Genomic DNA, 20,924 nt, shown 5'->3' on the forward strand with positions numbered 1-20,924 from the left:
CAGAAGAAACGTGGCTTTAAAGACTCTGTGGTTCCCTCCTGGGTTTGTGAGCCCAGGGGCAGCTGCTCCTGTCGCTCCTCCGCAGACTCATGCAGTGGCCCTAATTGCCCTGCAGCGCTGTGTGGTGGCAGCAAACCTGCAGATGACAAATTAGCGCTCAGCTGGTGGGAGGGGCAGGCTGTGAAATGTTCCCTGTAACTTGCTGAGGAGGTGGGTTAAGGTCAGAGTGTGTGCTGTGGAGCCTTCATTGTGATAAAACACTCAGTTACACTGTGTGTGAGCATGTACAGCTCATGAATCAGGCGACCTTGGTTTTTGCCTTCACCTTAGAAAGAGCTCAGTAGTTTTCAGATCCTTTAAACAGAGTATTTATCGCATGAGGTTTGCTTCTTTGTTCATTTGCAGAAGGACAATCTGTTATGCAGTAGATGAGCTCCAGTTATTTAAAAAAAAAAAGTATGCAGCTGTATTCTCCCTTCAGATTATTTTTGAGGTGATGTCCAAGCACCGGACATTTCATGTCTCATTGTGATTTTTTATAGTACTGATGGAACAGAGTGAAGTTCTTTTACTGTTTTTTGCTCCCAATGTATTCAGTAGGCTCGTTCGCTGACAGTTATCTGTATCCATGCAACATGGGTTACAACACTAACTTGAAGCTGTTTACCAGAAAATATGTTCACCACAGTGGTAACTCAATCGTAAGTGTCAATAAACACAAAGTACAGCTGAGTCTGATAATGATGTTTTATGGTTATAGTTACTTAATCACAGTCTTTCAAGTCAAACTAACTATGACTACCTTTCTGGATCAAATGCAGGAACAGCCAAGTGATGTTTCCACCTGCCCCCATTAGCACGATTAAAAGTTTAAGGTGTTTTGATAAGACTGTGCATGGTGAATATAATGGGACTGTTAAAATAATTTCCCAGAGAGGCAGAGCGTTTCCCTTTGCCCTTTTAACCACTTCAAAGAATGCATGTAGCCTGACTCTTGTATTTTGCTCATTTCTCTCTCTGCGTTTCAGTCTGTCGTTCCATTACCGTCACTGCAGTCGTTCCCTTTCCTTTCCTTTGCTTCTCATCCATCTCCCTGCTCCACCTTCACCACCTCCAACAATCCATTAGAGGCAAGCTCACAGATTTCCTCTGCAGACAAAGATAGGTAGTTTGAGGCTAAGTGCTCTAACGCCCTCAGTCCTTGCAATGTGCATTCAATCACTCATTACTTCACTATTTCCCAGACTCAAGTCTTTGTGCCACAGGAGCTGTAACATACAAAAGCTCTGGGTTGGAAGGGGCAGAGATATGGAGCGTGATGGTTGCAGCACAGCTTCATCAGCATAAACTAGATGCCCAAAAGGCAAACACTGGACAGCAGAGAGTCTCTGCAGATAAGATTTGATTGATTTAATAGATTTGGCTGAAGCTGATTAAGGAATGAAGTGGATAAATGTCTCAGCTGTATGCGGACAGATAACAGGAGAGAGAGAGATGCTCGTCATTACAAGCAGAGAGCTTTTACAAGGAGTAATTAGCAGCTGGGAATGAAAACCTCAAAAGAGGCTGAAATGGAAACTGAAATGAAATGGAGAGTAGATGTCTTTGTTGTATTTTCTGCAGTATTTGTCATTTTTATCTTTAAGTGCCTCTGCAGCCCTCTGCCCAACTGGAACAACTGGTTCTGTGTGGTGGGAGAAGGGAGAATTTTATAAGGCATAAAAATTAACCACAAATTAACTAAGAGCAAAAGAAAAACCAAAATTATCGCTCCTGGTGAAAATAACTGGGCATCACACACACTCAAGGATGTGAGGATGAACAACAATAACTTGTCCTGTACAGAAATGGTTGACAGATTTTCTTTTGTTTTGCTGTAAATAGATCAATATCTTTTTTTGGTCTTTATTAAATAAATAAATAAAAAGGGTTTTTGAGGCTATCTGGAGAATAACTAATGTTGACGGCAAGCTAAAATTAGAGTAAAAGACATTTTTCCATAAAGCAACTCCAGTGAAACTTCTTTTTTTTGGTGGAAACAACACAATTCCCTTTTTGTCTGCAGGAAACATACGAAAACCTGCTCTACTGAAAATATATGTTTCTCTAAATAGATCAGTAGACCTAAAAATCATCATCATTATTAAGCTCTACTTAATAATCATTAGGAACCGTCATGTCAAACTAAGTGCTAAACTTTACAAAATACTGTCCTGATAATCGAGCCCTCTTTTAAGCACCCGGCCTTAATCCTGAAAAATAAAAAATATGAAATCCCAAAAAACGAAGAGCAAGGCATTTTCAATAACCATCAATCTGCAACATTTTCAGGTTGAAGCCAGGAAAAAAAGAATTTCAAAGAGATCCATTTGCAATCAGGTAAATCTGACTGAAAAAGCCTTTTAAAAAGGTTTGTCAGACTCTGGAATACTTGGTGAGCAACTACGACTTTCACTGAAGAGTCTTTGGAAGGAAACTGATCCTGGTCTGGGTTTGTGTTACACCTAGTAGCACAAAAAAAAAACAACATTTCACCGTTAGAGGAAAGAATACATCCAATTATTTATAGATTAATTATTTAAATACATAAAAAATGAATAGAAACTGAATGATACAACATCAGAGATCTAAATTTTGACAACCAGCAGCATCCAGATATGGTGGTCACCTGCGACGCACACTATCAAATTTATGATGGATAATACATCTTTTGCAGAAAAGATTATGGGTTAACCTAAAAGCATGGCAGAGCTTTAGCCATTTAATTTGTTATATAAAAATCATGTTAAAATAATATGGTTTGTTTTGTGTGTTGCATTGTAGTTCTGTATGCATTTGGTAGAATTATAAGAAGCCAGTTAGCAGGACAGTCGACGTCTGTGTTTCAGACTTTCATTCGCTTTGTTTTCACTTGTTTAATTTCATTTCACTCATTTATTATGTTGACTCCATGTTGAAAAAATGCTTCTCCAGTGCATTTAAATGCAATGCCCAATGCAATGGGTATTAAGACAGTCTTGGTACCAGCAGCAATTAGAGACAAAGAGCCATCGCAGCCACAGCCCGAAAAAGTGTGGTTAGACATCAACCTACTCTGAGAAGCAGAAGGGTTTGTATGTAAAATGATTAAAGACATTTTAAAGACTCAAATATGCCATTCAAATGTGTTTTGATGATACACTGACAAGCTGATTTTTCAGTTTTTCAGTGTTTTAAAACCATGAAATATAGAAACACAAAGTTCTCGTGCTCAGTTATCAGGTCATTGTTTACTCACTGAACTTCACTGTAACGGAAACTCTGACCAAACTTTTCCATTTAAAAGAGAACAGATGATAAAATTAATTAATTAATTAATAAAAGACAAGCTATGCCCCACTGACTCCTCCTCCGGCCAGTCAGATGGATGGCAGTGCTGTTGGTTCATTTGTCAGGGGTGGGGAGATTTGAAAAATGAAGCTCATTTTAATAATGGATTACCCTCGTTGCCAAATTAGGCCTTCATAATTCACATGAGTGTCTGGATTTGCCACATCGATCAGATATTTGGGCAGCATGACAGGGTAGTTGTTTAACCCTTTGTCAGAATCCCACATTTCCAACTGGGAGCTTCTTTTTGCGGAGTCTAATCGACCGATCGCCATGCCCGCTGGCTTCCTGTCATTACTGTATCCTTATCTTCATCACGCCTGCACAGGAAATGAGAGGAGAAGCTCGACCTGCGTGGTCAGGACCGGTTCACGCTGATCTCTCAGAGAATATCTGAACATCTCTTATTTGAGCTTCTTTATGAGAAACGGCGAGACATTCGCATGTTTGATATCCTCCAGAACACAGAAAAGGCACGGAGTCCATATTAGGAATAAAATGAACGAACTGATGGCAGAGACAAAACGTGGGCAACAGAGAGACTCAGAGATCACATCTTATCACTGGGGTTAATGACAAATTTCAAATATCCACACGGCTAATAACGTTCCACCATAAAATGAAAAGTCACATATTGTTCTGTGAAAACTTGCTTGATATTTTTGCCAGTCCAAAGAACCAAGATTTCTGATAAAAAATAGTCCTGCTCAGATCCAAACTGTTTGTTTTGAGGGGTTCAGTAAGTGTTGGACATGCGTGCAATCATTTAATCTGAGGATTAAAATTTGATGCATGCACTATTTCATGACATTTGAGTTAAAAATGCAGAGCGTCTCTCTCTCGCTCATGTGTTTGAGAATAACACTGTGCACAGTTTCGTTCACAGCCTGTGTGTGGATCGATCACTCTGCCCTGGACTGATTAATCCAACACATGGAAACTCTGATGAATGTGATTTGTAATTAAATAACCAGTAAATACAAACTGAGGCCTGCAGCTGAAATCTATACCTCAGTCTGCACCAATGAAACGTTCAGGAGGTCTCCTACAAGTAATGACATTAGTGAGGCTCAGCCTGAGAGTGTGTCAGGCTGGATTAGACAAAGTTTGCTTCCATGTGTTGTGTTTTACTGCACACACCTAAATTAAATGACCTTTTTCTCTGTGTTTGTGCAGATAAAGCATAAACCGGAACCAGGCCTCAATCATGTCCACGTGTGGAGAATTCACAAGGCTTTCCAAAGGCTCAGAAAATGCATCACAGAATAAATCTCGCACTGTCGTCTACGTGTTGATGGTTTTCTTTTCAAAGGAAAAATAAGTCTTTTTACAAAAAATGTTTCCACCAAGCTTGGAAACTACTATTTAAAATTGTTTAAGAATTAAGTTATAAGAGTGTCGCATCTGTTTCATTGTGTTTCTTTTTAGTTTAGTTTTTTAATGTTGAAGTTTCAGGATTTTTTTCTTTGAATTTATGGGATAAATCTTCACTGAAGACTTGAAAAAAAAAGGTTCTGGAAGCTGACGCATCAGAAAAAGGAAAAACTAGGCAGTGTAAGAATTTGAGCAAATGTTAAATAGACAAAACTGCAGTGACTGCAGTGGTGGAAACCTTGTCATAGACAGGGTCAAGTAACTCACTTACCCACAGCAGGAAAGAAGACCAATCCATGCAGCCTGAGCCCACAGAAGAGCTTCAGTAGAACAAACCTCTGAAAGCCTTATGATAGAAAGATGCTGGTAGACATATTGTGTAGACCGTGGTCAGACTGTCCACAATGTCCACTGCTGAAGGCACCTGTTCTGTGGACATCAGTAGCTGAACTTGGACCAAGCAGGAATAGAAAAACAAGTGGAGACTACGGAGCCAGCCTTCAGGCAATTGAAGCTGGCTCCATTAAGTGGGCCAGTCCCCACAGTGCCCCCCATTTCCAGCTTTACAGTAGAAATAAATATGGTTTTGGCCTCTATGGATGATTTTCACTCTAAAATCTGCAGCCATACACGTATGCGTTCATGTTCTCATATTTTAGTCCAGATGAATTTCTGAGAGTAAAAAGTTTAATCGATGGAGGGACGTTCACTGGGAAACTTCCAGGCAATATAACTTGGTCTTGGTGCTTTGGTGTAATAAAGTGGGGGTTCTTCACAATATCGACTAGCTAAAACGTGCCTGATCCACATTAGGAAAGACAAATATGACTTTAGTAAAAAGAAATGTACATTTCTTTTTACTTTTTTATTCCCTTTCTCCTGTTTATTTCCATATTTCTGTTTGTATGTTAATGGCACGAGAGTTCCTCACCTCATTTAAAGCCAGCGTGTAGTTAATAGGTTACTGCTGCCAGCTAGTGTCATGGAGATTATGTTTTGCTTCTGTGTGCTTCACCCTAAAGACCAAAACTCCATACAAAACATATGAAATGAACACTGTGCTCACAATGTTTTCTCCACTGATGTTCCAAATGCCAAAAATGATGAAGTGTTAATATTTAAATGTAGCAGAGAGTCTTTTCTTATTAAAATAAAATAAAAACAAAAATGTTTCAAATAGTTTTATTCAGCGTTAGTCTCCCACTGTACAAAAATAAATGAAACCGCTCAATTACTTTTAGAAATATTAGGGGCATTGCTCTATCAGCTCTTTCCCATGGCATTAATAATTTACCTACCATTGATGCCTCAGCTTCCATAGACGACCTGGTATCTCACTATAACAATGAACTTATCAACCTCTTAGATACCTTGGCTCCCCAAAAAACTTAAACTGTTTCTTTCTCTCGCTCTGCCCCATGGTATTCATCTGAACTTCGCCAACTTAAAGCTATACTGGAATCCGCCTGGAACGTCTCTCCAGGAAAACAGGACTTACTATTCACAAGGACATGTATCTCAGTCATATACAACATTATAAAGAAGCTATTCATCATGCTAAATCTGCCTACTACACCTCTGTTATTGAATCCACTGAAGGAAACACGCACTTTGTTTTCTACATTACATAATACTGTTAAACCCCCAGATACCTTTGCCATACATACACACTCTGCTGCAGTTTGCAACAAATTTATGGACTTTTTTTACACCAAGATTGAGAATCTTTATCAACAATTGCCCTCGTCCTGTGATATGGTCAATTGTTCTATCTGCATTTTCTGCCCTTCTCAACTGCCATCCTCTCTATCCAATTTTGAACTTCCCACAATAATTCAGCTAACTTCCATAATTACTAAGTTAAAGTCATCATCGTGTAAACTTGATCCACTGCCGACTAATCTTGTCAAACTCTCATTCCCGTCTCTTGCCCCACTGATTACTAATATCGTACACTCCTCTCTTATGTCTGGTTCTGTTCCTTCTTCTCTTAAAACTGCAATAATAACACCCATACTGAAAAAGAATGGTTCAGATCCCTCCAATCTAAATAATTTCAGGCCAATTTCAAATCTCCCTTTCTTAGCAAAAATTCTGGAAAAGATAGTGGCTGCACAGGTTCATCATCATCTCACTGGAAATAACTTGTACGAACAGTTTCAGTCCGGCTTCCATTCAAGTCACAGTACAGAAACAGCTCTAGTAAAAATCACCAATGATCTTCTGCTTGCAGCTGATTCTGGACTCATCTCCATCCTCATTCTCCTTGACCTTACAGCAGCTTTTGATACTATCTCCCACCGCATCCTTCTTCACAGATTAGTATCTATTGGCATCAATGGTACAGTACTCGCCTGGTTTACCTCTTATCTCTCTGGCCGCTCAGAGTTTGTTTAATTACTCACTCACAGATCATGATCTACTCCAGTTAATTCCGGTGTACCCCAAGGCTCTGTCCTGGGTCCTTTACTTTTTATCATCTATCTCCTACCCCTAGGTAATATTTTCAGGAAGCATAACATCCAGTTTCACTGCTACGCAGATGACACCCAGCTCTACCTATCCTCCAAACACACAGCTACTCTCCCACCCAGATCCATTTCTGACTGTTTAAGTGAAATCAAGGTCTGGTTTACTCACAACTTTCTTAAACTTAATGGCAATAAAACAGAATTCATTTTAATAGGCACCAGATCAAAACTGACTACAGTCCCAACCAGAAGTCTTTCATTATCCATTGATAACTCTGTTGTCACACCATCCCCTCAGGTTAAGAGTCTTGGTGTCATCCTCGATAGCACTCTGTCCTTCACGGCACATAAATAATATCACTCGGTCTTCCTACTTTCATCTCCGTAATATTAACCGTCTTTGTCCCTCACTCACACCACACAGTACCGCCATACTTGTCAATACTCTTGTCACATCTCGTTTAGATTGCTGTAATTCTCTTCTCTATGGTCAACCTCATAAATCCCTCCATAAATTGCAGTTAGTTCAAAATACAGCTGCTCGTATTATTTCCAGAACTAGATCCACTGAACATATAACACCTGTTCTTAAACAGCTCCATTGGCTTCCAATTCACCTCCGTGTTAATTTCAAGATCCTACTTCTCACTTTCAAAGCGCTTCATAACCTCGCTCCTCCATATTAATCCGATCTTCTCCATACATACTCACCCCATCGTACACTCCGCTCTTCTTCAGCTTCCCTTCTGTCTGTTCCACCTGCTCGTCTGACTACCATGGGACTCAGAGCCTTTAGTTGTTCTGCCCCGAGACTTTGGAATGCACTTCCACCAGATCTCCGGACCACAAACTCTCTCACCACTTTTAAATCACGCCTCAAAACCCATCTATTCAGAATTGCATACACCTGATCTGTCTTAGTCCATTTTTACCTTGCTCAGCTTTTATACTTGCTTTTATACTTTTATGCTTGTGTTTTGTTCTGTTTTTTTACCTTATGTCTAAATTTTATTTTGCCATGTATATTATATTTTATTTCTGCTATTGTTCTTGTGTTATTGTAAGGTGACCTTGAGGGTCTTAAAGGTGTCTATAAATAAAATGTAGTATTTTTATTATTATTATTATTATAAATAACAAACACAAAACTTGGTTCAAACATCAGAGTTTCTAAGCCTCAGATTCTGCAGGGTTTTTATTTTTAGACTGATGTCCTTACACGACCACCTCAACACACTCCCACTTCATATCAGAATGGTCATGTTCCACCTCAGGACTGAAACCGCGTTTTTGTTTGTGTGTGTGTGTGTGTGTGTGTGTGTGTGTGTGTGTGTGTGTGTGTGTGTGTGTGTGTGTGTGTGTGTTTGCTTGTATATATTCATGAACAGCCAGCTGTGTCCTGGTGAAATAAATGCCACCCTGTTCCAAGGGAAAAGGTCACTGCACTCAAGCACACCTCTACAGGAGCTAAATTACAACAAACACAAACATTGGGGATGGATGGATGAATGGATGAATGGATAAACAGATGGATGGATGGATGGACGGGTGGATGGATGGATGATAAAGGAATGGATGAATGGGTGGATGGATGGTATAAGAAAATGGTTGATGCTGTTTTACTTGTTCAAATGTAACAGCTCATTTAATATTATTAACTGACAAAACTAACACTCGCACTATTAGCAGACAGGTGCCAGTACTTAACAATAAATTAACACAATTTTTTTAGGGATTATGAAAGTATTCTGATTCTGATGATTCTGATGAATGTGACAACTTTAAAGCTTGAGAGAGGAAAGAGGATCACGGTTACTTTAATCCTATATTTGTGTGATAAAGAATGTGTTCAGATGCAAGGAGGCAACAGTTTGCTGTCAGTAATGAAATTATTTAATCTTATTTACTCTAATATGCCACACGTTAGCAGCATTATTTACAAAAATATTATGTGCTGTGAATCAGGGTTGACATTTTATGTTTATGGTTTATGTTTAAGTTCATTAGGTTATCTAAGTTCGTTTGTTTATCAGATTCCCTTGTGTTTTCAACCCCTGTGTTAAGTCTTCGTTGTCCTTTATGTGTTTCATGTCTGCATGTCTTTTGTTGTCAAGTTCATGTAGTCATGTCTGTGTTTCATTATGTTTCCTGTTTTATTTTGAAGAGGTCCTGTGTTCCTAGGTTAAATGTGTTTAGTTGTACTCTCCCCTTGTGACTTCATTATGTTCATTTGTTTCAGCTGTTTCCCCATGTGTTTCCATTTCCCTCATTATCCTCCTGTGTGTATTTAGTCTCTGTGTTTTCAGTCATTCCTTGTTAGGTCATCTGCTAATCCACGTCGTGTCTCTAGGTATCCACACCAGTCTTCATGTTTAAGGTTTTGTTCATGTTTTACTTTTAGTTCACCCAGTTTAGGTTTTTGTTTAGTTTCACCCATGCCCTTTGTTTGTATCCATTTTTGCCAGCCTTAATAAACGGCTTGTTTTTGTCCACGTCACGTTTCACATTCTGTTTTGGTCTGCAATTGAGTCCTTTTTACAATACATACAGTCTGTCTCAGCCAGACTGTGACAGGCGTTAAGGCCTATCTGTGCATTTATGCATGTGACTGAACCAATGTGGATCATTAAAATATCACCAGATCACCTGATAAATGGGCATTGGCACTTAGGTCACATGACCCATAAGCCAGATTCAATGAATCATCAAATGCAGGTGGCATCTTTGCCTGTTGGACCATCACTGAAAGCTCTAATTTTCATTTGTTGATCTTATTGAGCCAGCTTGTCTGCAGCAACATGTGAAACTGTCGAAAGATTACTGTACACCAGAAGCAACTGTGGAAGGCAGCAACACTAGCTCTCTTATGAGAAAGAGCGATAGAAGAGAACACACACGAGGAATAAGCATAGAAGAATCGATTGCAGGAAAACTGAGAAGAAGAAAGGAAAAAGGAGGGATGAAGGAGTCAAAGGAGAGGAGCAGATATAAATGAGTCCTGTGACAAAGTGGGAAGGCTGAGCTTTAAAGGAATAAATCTCATTTCATTCTGGCCGGTGGTCACCGAGCTGACTGAATTAGATGAGAGGGCTGATTTAAGGAGGCATGACCTCGGTACCCTTGGGGGACCTTCACTTACAAGAACATTCACTTAGATCTGTTTTAGTTCGCTCTTCGTGAATGAGCCCAATCTCAGCTAGCACAAAAGCCACATGGGGTGTAAATGAAGGGCTGGGTCAAAAATACGGAATTACAAAGGAAATACAAGTAAGAGTATAAAACTTATTATCGCCATTATTGTGATAAATCTCCTCTCCTGTTACAGTTTGTCAGTGAAATAAACTAAATATGTTTTTTAAAACCAAAAAATAAACGAGAGAACTAAAGTGTTGCTGCTGAGGTTGGACGTGCCTTTGCATAAATATGCACACATACACGACTGGTTTTAAAGTGCTCTATGGGAAACATCTACAGGCTTCTCCACCACAGTACCCACACCAAACACCTAAACTTTCTTTATGCCTTCAACAAATTTCACTTAAAGTATATATTTGAGAGCTCAAAGCACTGGAACTTGACCCATTTGCTAGTCCATTGAATTAGCCTCAGGGGGCAAGGACCAATTTTTGGGAGCTTCTGGTGCAGTCAGGTCAGGTTTCCAGTCCACACATTCATTTTTATGAAGCCAGATACATTTTTTTTAAATGGTACTAGAAGCCTATATGATTGTCAGGTGATAGCTATAGTAATCACAGCCATTTCACAATGAGTGATCCCTCTTTTATCCAGTGCAATTATGCACAGGACCTTCAATGGCCTCCGCCGCGTCCAGTTCACCGATGACCAATTTGCAACCAACTTGATGTTTGCAGACAACGGCGTCGAGGCTACAGACATCCTATATGATATCGCCCAATATGCTCAATCATGTGGAATCAAGATCAGTGCCGAGAAGACCAAAATCCTTACTATTGACAGGTCGCCAGCCACCGTGCATCTCAAAGGCATGCAACTCGAACAAGTGCAGGAATTCAAATACCTCAACTTTCTTGCACCTCTCTGGTGCAAGAAAAGAAAGTAACATCAACAGCAGAAATACACTCAAGAATCGGTCAAGCGGCGATGGCATTCGCCTCCCTCCAATGATGCGTCTGGAAGAAGACAAAGCTCACCTTCATCACCAAAATCCGCCTGTACTGCACAGTGGTATTGCCCACTCTTCTCTATGGAGCCAAGACCTGGGTCATCCTCAAGCACGGCCACAACTGCCACATGAGCAACCATCGCCTGCCCTATGCCTTCTGCTTAGGGCTGTGCGATATGCCCAGAATCTCATATCCCGATATGACATTTCTTATCCCAATAACTATATATATATCGCAAAATAGTGCATTTTCTGTAAATTCATTCAATCTTAGGCAACTTGACTTGTGTGAAGTGTTTTCAGCTGGGCATCGAGTATTTTGACCGATCCATGAAGCTATACATATTTAGACGTAATTTGTAACGGCCGCCATTTTCTTTGTGAGTATTTATTGCATGGCATGCTGCGGGGAAAAGCCTGTTCTAATGTTTGAGTCTATTTTTTAGCACCTGATGACTCTTTTTTGCTTCTCATCCGTAAACTCTCTCCATACTCTTTCATGTGATTCTTGCGTAGGTGGTTGAAGAGGTTTGTCGTGTTTGAGTCTGTGGTAGGGACCTGTTTGCAGCATAATTTGCATAGTACAGTTTTCTGGTCCGTGTCAGACTTTTTCATAACTGGTTAAACTACAGGCCGATTCAAAGAGAAACCAGAAAGCCATCATGTTTATATGCACATATGTGTTTGTACAGCATCTTAAACAGAAAATATCTCCATCTCTAATGTATTCTTAGGAAGAGCATTTAGGACTGCAGCTGAGTACTTACCACCTAGAGCTTGCTTCATTACAAAATCCATGATTCCTGCTGATTAGTACAGATGTTCTTTTCAAGCTGGAGACAACTGAGCATGCAGCCACCAAGCCCGGGATCTGTGAGTGTCTCAGTTCTTCCCCCTTCCTCTGTGATGCCGAGCGTCTTCAGCAACTCTGCTGGACACGAGACGAAAAAAAGAAGCAATTAAACAAACCATACAGCTGTAAAACAGTAAACTGTTTTCCTCACAGAGAAAAACACACCAGTGATTTGATTTAAATTTAAGCTTTTGCAGCTGTAAACAATCATATTTCCTCCTTTGTAGAAAGTGCATGATTACATCTCCAAACACGGTGAAAGATCCACAACACATCTGGCATCAGGCAGCATGAGACAGCATTTCCTTCTGAGTTTAAAACAACACATAATGGGATCTTTTTAACACTCTTTACCCCCTGACAGATATCCCTTCCTGGGAAGATCGTAGATCAATACTGAGCCCTTTTGCTCTGAGTCACTTATCCGACTGTAACTGAATACCAGAGCAGTCAATAAGTGGTCATACATATTTAATGGAAAGTGAAAGAAATGCAGTTGTTTTCTATTTAGATTGACCTGAAACATATGAAATATACTAAACATGTATGAGAAAATCAGGCTGTGCTCACTCATACAGCATCAGCATAAAACACACAATAGATTCATGAGAATGAAAAATCCTGTCTACATCAAAAGTCTATATCTAATTAATATTTCATACACTATGCCAACCTCACTGTCTCACTTTCAGAAGCAACTTCGTGTATTTCAGTGACTGCAGTGCACACTTTTGTGTCTGTAATCAGAATTATTGTTTAAACTGATTCTCAGAATAAATTGATCAGGTGGAATTACCAGCTGAGATATCGACTGTGCAGTAAAAAACTGTGTCGTATCATCTGTACAGAGACTGCAGATGAAAAATGTGAGCATGTAATGATTATTGCTGCTTTTCTCGAGTACTGATGGAACAAACTGTCATAAGATCTGATACTTGAAGATAAAATGCTGAAAATATGGCTGCATGTTCAGGTCCTATTAAAGAGATAATGTATGGATTTAAACAGTGCAAGAAAATAAAAATCCAGAATGTAAATAATGCAAGAGTGAATATGCATCTCGAAAAAGAAGCTCAGAAACATTTAGCTAGCTGTAATATCAAATCCAGGAATTTGGATGACATTGGTACCAACTACTATATTTTCCATCCATCTTCTTCCGCTTATCAGGGGCCGGGTTGTGGGGGCAGCAGCCTAAGCAGAGAAGCCCAGAGCTCCCTCTCCCCAGCCACCTGCTCCAGCTTGTCCGTGGGAACCCCAAGGCGTTCCCAGACCACCTGAGAGATATAATATCTCCAGCGTGTCCGGGTACTTAAACTCTTCCACTTGAGGCAGGAACTCATCCCTGACCCGGAGTGGGCAGTCCACCCTTTTCCAGCTCAGGACCATGGCTTCAGATTTGGAGATGCTGATTCTCACACTCAGCTGTGAACCATTCCAGTGCAAGCTGGAGGCCATGACCCGATGAAGCCAACAGAACCACATCATCTGCGTAAAGCAGAGATGAGATTCAGAGACCACCCAAGTGAAAGCCAAATTGGCTACACCTAGAAATTCTGTCCATATAAATTACGAACAAAATCTGTGACAAAGGGCAGTCCTGGCAGAGTCCATCACCCACCGGGAACGAGTCTGACTTATTGTTGGCTTTGCAGATCAGGCTCTTGCAATGGTTGTATAAGGATCGAATGGCTGGTAGCGATATTCCCGAAGCACCTCCCACAGGACACTCCGAGGGACACAGTCGAATGCCAAATCTACTATATTTTTTTTAAGTAAAACATCTAATTTATTATGGTAACATTAAACTGGCCAACATGACACTCACCGTGCATGTTCTTCAAATAGTTGACACTAAGGAGATGAGTGATAAAACTATGGTAACAGTTTGTTAGCATTGACAACGCTAGCAGTGCAGATTTTCTTCCCATCTGAAGAAAACATGCACAATATGTGCAGTGCAAAGTTTGGATTTTAAGTTTTCTTTTTTCTTTGTTGGCTTCTTGGTCATTAGACAAATTGCAGCCTGAATGCTCATTGGCCCATTCTGAATACAGTGCCCCCTCCTGTGCTGCTGTATAAACTCACTCGTATCTATTTGATTAACTGTGCAAGTGGCAGCCAAGATGAAATCCTCCACATTTATTGCACCTGGCGAACCAGAACAGCATTTCCATTTTGAAGCAGATCTCTCCTGCTCTCCTCGCTGAACACTCGTGGCATCATTTTGATACGCCAGTATTTGCCAGGGCTGAATGGTGCCGGGATGAAATAGGAAGGGACGGCAGATTGAGCTGCACAGCTTATTCTGGGAGGCGACACGGGAGACGAGGCCGAGTGGGATGGCAATCCATTTGTAACTGTGACCGAGCGCCTCGAGGGGTGAAGCACCTCATTTCAATACACACACATTCAGAAATTCAAAATCAGCATGCTCACCCACACGCAAGATTTGATTAAAAAGACTGCAAATGTATGCTGATAGATAATAGAAGAAATGTCAGACTGTTAACCTGGTGAGGAGAGTAAGTGTTTCTGTATGAATGTGTGCGTGCTTACAGACAGGTGCATGCAGAAATATATGACTATCATTTGAGTTTAACTGGAATCACATGTCAAAGAGCTCTGAACAGCCGTGTGTGTGTGTGTGTGTGTGTGTGTGTGTGAGTAAAGTCTCTTTAGTCATAAGCTGTTAGCTTTTCCAGTTTCCAGCCTCAGTCCAGTGACATGTAACTGGCTGGACCTTTGCAGCCTGTTGTTTACATGTTGTAGCTGTGTACTGACACCGGGGGGCAGTGTCAGAAATACGCTGACCAGCTGGTGTGGTCTGGCTCATGTTTGTGCTGTTGTGAGACCTTTAGCTTAGCCGCTCCTACAGGTATGACCAAAGTCGTAAAAGAGGAAGAATGAGTGTTTTAGCGAACTGAACGTGAACATTATAAACAAAGAAAACACGCCATTCCAGCCCACTTGGGCTTGTAATCACATTTTTTTGATCTTTAATTTATTTTTGTGCTTCTTTCTGCTCCTAAATGCTGCAGTCGCTCCTTCTCTATTGAAGCCCACTTTTCAACCACACCACGTGCGTGTTGCATTCTTAAAATCCATCACAAATGCACCACAAACTGCACTTTGTGATAATTAGTCATTCTAAGCTGGCTGTGTAGGTGTTGCCTCAGCGTCTGGTGCCGTCCTAGCTGACTTCTTACAGACCTGACTAGCTAAAATAAATCAAACAGGTCACTTTGGTTCAGTTGGAGGTGAAAGTGTTTTTTTTCCCTTCTATCTTGAGTACATTTTTGGTCACTGCCTCAACAAGACGGCAGCTGTCGTGGTAAATGTCCCAGCTGCTTTAAGAAGGTCAGAGGTTACAGTCCTTACAGTCACCTGCAGTTCAACTATTAGATATTAAACTCACTCTTTTAACCACTGAGGAAGAGAAACAAATATATACCTGTGGCCTTTTGGATGAATGGACTGCATTCATACAGCTGCACAGCTCTAGTCTTCCAAACCACTCAAAGTGCTTTATACTACAACCACATTTACTCACACACACTTTTATTATAGCAATAAATATACAATTTAACTATCACACACAGTTTATGGGCTTCTGATAGCGAGCGAGCCTCTGTGTCCTTCAACAGAACAGTGAACACCTGAAAACAGACGCCACACAACGAGGAAAGGATTCTTTCTTATTATGCTGCTTTCCTGAAACTTCTATATATGGCTATATGTGTGCATGTGCTTTCTAATACCACTGTGGCCAACTTTCTGGTGTATGAATAACACAGCATGTAGTCCTGCAGTACGTAATTTGGGTTATTTTGAACTGTGAATCATCCAAAGCTACTGTAGTGGAGTCCAAGAATAAAAATCTAGTGCTGGAAATGAGCAGAACAGGTCCACACTTAGCTAAATGTCACATAACTGTTGCTTTATTATACACAACAATAAGTGAATATTAACTATCAGCAGTGACGTAAGGTGTAAAGTCACTACAAAACTAGCACACAGGAGCGCCGATGGGAAATAATAAACGCTAAGAAGTTTTTGTTGTCATATTGCAGTTTTTGTTTTATGTTAGATTTTGTGTATTTTATTGTATTTTGTATTTTTTTGTTATGTATTTTCATAACAAGGATGAAAAGAAGTTCCACAACACTTTATGTATCTGCTATCGGGGGGAAGACGGTGGGTGTGTGGCTGCTGTGTGTTTGTGCGTAGCGTAATCGGCTGCTGACATTCATTGCCGTAATGTATAAAGACACAGGAACCCATCTGAGCCTACGCATCCCTAACAGGACGGGCCATGTGTCCGTGTTTGATACGATCCCAGCTGGTCTCTGTGATGGTTACAAACATCAGGTGTGGCGTGTTTCTGTGATACAGTGAATGTGGGCTTTTTCATAATAATGTTTTTTACTGTTTGTAACAAAGGCAAAGATAAGAAGGTCACAATTATGATGATAAATTCTAATATTTAACATTTCCCTCTGAACATCCTTTCTTTTATTTTATGAGACTTCAAAATGGCTTCCAGTATATTATTTGAAGCTTCCAACCCTGAGCTGGAAAAAAATTGAAGACTGGATGTATGTTGTTTTTTTCCTAGTATTTCACCTGAACAAAACGTGCAGCAGCGTAGCAGAAGCAGGGACGCATCTCACGAACTGGATGAGGGGTCTGTGTGTGTGTCTGTGTGTGTGCACACATTTGGAAGCAGAACATTTCTCTTATCGTTACAGAAACAGACTCAAGGACTCACTAATGGAATAAAGGAAAGATGCGGCTGTCAGACAAGGACATCTAGAAGAAGAGGACACACACACACACACACACGCGCGCACACACACACACAGACACACACACACACACATTGGGGGCATTCTCTTCCTAACTTTGACATATAAAAATGTCTGACTGTATGTTTGATTAGTCTTTATATAATAAAAGAAGTTGGGCACAAGATAAAGGCCAATCAAAAGGGTGATAATAAAGCAGCACCTGGCAACTGTGGAAAGGAAGAACTCCCTTTTAATAGGAGGAACCAGGCTCAGGAAGTCAATGATTCTCCTCAGGAAGGCCTTTCCAAAGCTGAGGAAAGCTCATAATACACAGTACATTAACCAAAACCTAACCTGCCAATGCCATCTGGTGTTTCCTACAATCCGCTGTTAGCAATCAGAGGCACGTCTGAGCTCACTGAAGACATTTAGTCGTCCGTTTAAAAAAAAGAAGAGATGGGTCTGACATTTTCAAATCACTGCAACCCAAACAGTCTCTGCTTCTTCATCTCGACACAACAGAAATGCAATCTTCAAAAATAATTCATGTGAGAAAAGACTGAAGCAATTCATCACAGCGTTGTCGTGCGAAACGGAGGAGCGCTCCTCTACTTGCCTCCATTTACATACTCATCAGACACCAGAGACCTCAACCGCAGCTCGTTATGTAAGCGCTTATCAGTGGGCGGTTAGCACTGGACTGGAAGCTGAAGCAGCTCTCCGGCATATTGAACTTCTCTGTTCTGGTGATAGTGGAGGGGCTTTAAAACCTTACATAACCCTCCCTTTCACACAGGGCCAAATATACTATACAATCACTGATGACAGCCCCCAGGGGCAAGCCTCCCTCCCACCTCAGCTCCCATTCCCCAGCACCCAACCACTTTCCCTCCATCCTCAACCATCCTTTCTTCTTCTTCTTCTTCAGCTTCTTTTTTTAATTTCATAATCCGGGCGCTGGCAGCAGTGCGTGACGTGGGATAATGTTATCAGGGCCGGGCAGGATGGCTTGCTGATCCTATCCAGTTAATTGGAAGTTGTTTCCAAGTTTCGTGGCAGGAGATGTGGATGGGAGCGACTGGTGAAGACAAGCACGAGGCTGTCACTGGAACATGTTGATGACAGGCAAAGGGAGCGTGTTTCAGGGGAGGGAAGGCAAGAAAAAGGAGGAAAAGCTTTAAATGTGTGCATGAGCAGACAAAAAGTACTCCTGAATGAGCTTTAAAGGATAATGCTGGCTACAGGCTATTCTGTGTTTCTGTGTGTCATCAAATACATGCAAACACCAAAAACACTAAAAACACACTGTGTTATTTCCAAATAGACAGATTTCTACTGAAGAAATAAATCAGAAATTTATGCAAGGGAAAAACCCTGTTTTCACATAAAACTGTCATTAATAATCACTGTTTAGGCATCCATATTATTATTAACCACACGCGAACAATTATCAAATAAATAAGTTCTGCATTTTTGGTAACTATGTTGTAGGTGTTGTAGGTTTTAGTTTAGTTTTAGTTAACTATAATAACCTTGGACAGAACCACCCTTTAACACCTCTGTTTTTAACACGTTTGATCCTCACTTCATTACAACCTTTGAACCTTTGGCTTAAATTTTGAAAGGTTGCTCTATAATCTATAATAATTTTCTTTTATTATGTTGTAGTTCAAGTGGTCTGAGAGGGAACCCAGCTCCTGCACCTCCTCTGGTTCGCAGGCTTCGGAAAATCCTGCCTGTACTCTAATAGAGGACTTTGGCCAACTGTGGGTCTGTTAGGACCAGTGAATAGTGTAACCATGGAAAAGGACACAGAGAAGTATATGGCGGCATGGTGGATTGAGAAGAGGATTTTCACTGGAGAGAGCAGGTTTTGAGGCCTAGAACTCAGCACTGATTTACTTATAGAGTATGTGTTTGTCTGCAGGGTGGCACTTGGAACAAAGCAGGGGAGCTGCAGGAGGAGGGCTGTCTGGTTTCCTTCTCTGTATTTCTGCCTACTGCAGCACTTAATGTCACAGTAATGAATTACATGAGTAATGAAAGTCAGTTTGCATAAACTGTGTACAAGAAAAATCCTGCAGACCACATCAGCGTTAATATAAAGTCCCCAGACTTCAGACCCTAGAATTCCCTGAGCTGCTAGTATAGCTATAAAGTTCAAGTCATCTCCTTTCCAAACGCAACCATTTCAAAGATGGAAAGTAAAGCTTCAGCAAGCAGGAACCGAACCTCTGAGGGAAGTTCCCCTCTCGACTAAGCAAGTTTCAGCACATCAGCCACACCAGAATTGCTCCTGTCCTGTTTAACCAGTTCCAGGAACTTACCATTTGTAGTGCTTAGCGCACATGCACTCGCACAAACAGACACACACATCCAGCTAGCCTTTCACCCTGTGCTTGATGAGCTGACCCTGGGGACATGTGGGCAAACCTGGAAGGGAAATCAATACTGGACGAGTGGACCGAGATGGATTACTGACAGGAGCCATTTTTCACAGCAGGTTAGCAAGACTCCACCACAACACTCCATCTTCATCTGTCCAGGAAGGATGTGGGAGCACAAAAATCTCAATGTACTGTGGCATCCTAGTGCAAAAGTCTATTCATTTTACCCTTCATACGCCCAACCTGCCATTCCATCTGGTGCCAATGGGACCGGGCTGTGCCCCTGATTACAACACAGTCTGAGAAGCTTGTAAGGCGGTGCCATCAGTTCTCTGACGCTTTCCTGGTATTAACAAGTAAAATGGCTGCATCATTTGTTGTGCTTCATTCATGTTGCATCAGATTGCCAAGGTACCTCTGAGAAATTTTAGAGCATGTTGAATAATAAATAATGTTAAGTAAAAGGCTGGTTTACTCTTCAGGGGTTTGGATAAGCAGAAGTTCATATTTTGCATGTTTGCTGCGGCCTGGTGACGGGGATAAAGAGGTTTGCTCTTTTCCTCTGAGACCAAGCTTGCTAATTCTGTATTTATTGCAGAGCTGTTACTGACTGATCTTTTTTAACAGAATTAAAACAAAATGAAATATTGAAATGTTGGTCTATCATTGCCCCAATCTGCACAATCTCATACACACACACACAGACACACAGACACACACACCTTCATACACCAAGTTACTCTTTGCACAGTGCTCAGGCTTTTGCACATTTGTATTGCACTGTTGTGTCTGTATCGTTCTCTTCTGTCTGGTGTTGCACTGTCTTTGTTTTGGTTTTTTGGAATTTTTGCACCTTGCACTTTATGTAGTTCTGTGTTGATTGTCTGTTATATGTAGCACCATGGTCTTGGAGGAATGTTGTCTCATTTCACTGTGTACTGTACCACTGCACAGTGACAATAAAGTCACTTGATTTGACTTGACTTGGTCCTTTATGCTGATATTCAGGGACCCCAGAGAATCCCCAAACTTCACCTGGTCACTAAAATAAACAGAATTTCTATGGTACAGCAAAACTGATGTTTGCTGCATTCAGTTTGAGTGTTATATATTCCATTTAAATAAGCTAGATTTTCTTTGTTAGGGTTAGGGGTTAGGGGTTAGGGTGATGGGTGATGAGTGGGGTGGATCATCTGTGTATGGGGAACACATTAAGTGTGTTCCCCATATTTATCAAAACCACAAAAACATCATCAACCTCTGAATTATGTAGCCTCATTAGTTTGGGCTTTGTCATTTTGAAGGTGTCTGGATAATGTGAAGACTACAGAGGTCAAAAAGCACCTGTAGGCAACTGTTGTTGTGATTCGGAGCTATATAAATACAACTGAACTGAAAATTCCAGCAATGATGTGTAAAAACAACTTCTACATAACCATGCTGGTTTCGGCCTCCAGCTGAAACCATTGTTTCTGCAAGCACACTGTTTCAGGCCTGTGTTGCATTATAAAGTAGGATGACTTTCATCAAATCTGA

General features: G+C 40.8%; 1 protein-coding gene across 3 annotated transcripts in view; it reads right to left on the minus strand.

Moving 5' to 3' along the window:
- cplx2b (complexin 2b) overlaps positions 1 to 20,924 on the minus strand; it is a 47,225-nt gene that overhangs the window by 2,915 nt on the left and 23,386 nt on the right. The window contains exons 1-2 of one of the 3 annotated variants that reach the window (XM_063484909.1): positions 17,356 to 17,452; positions 12,126 to 12,286 (exon numbers count right to left, since the gene is read on the minus strand). In XM_063484909.1, coding sequence (XP_063340979.1) covers positions 12,126 to 12,156 — 31 coding nt within the window. In that variant the 5' untranslated portion in view covers positions 12,157 to 12,286; positions 17,356 to 17,452. Of the gene's footprint in view, positions 1 to 12,125; positions 12,290 to 17,355; positions 17,453 to 20,924 lie in introns of those variants that run through there. The other 2 variants (XM_063484902.1, XM_063484895.1) reach the window with 2 other exon arrangements.

Source organism: Pelmatolapia mariae, linkage group LG2 (genome assembly GCF_036321145.2).
Source record: "Pelmatolapia mariae isolate MD_Pm_ZW linkage group LG2, Pm_UMD_F_2, whole genome shotgun sequence".
Lineage (NCBI taxonomy): Eukaryota > Metazoa > Chordata > Actinopteri > Cichliformes > Cichlidae > Pelmatolapia > Pelmatolapia mariae.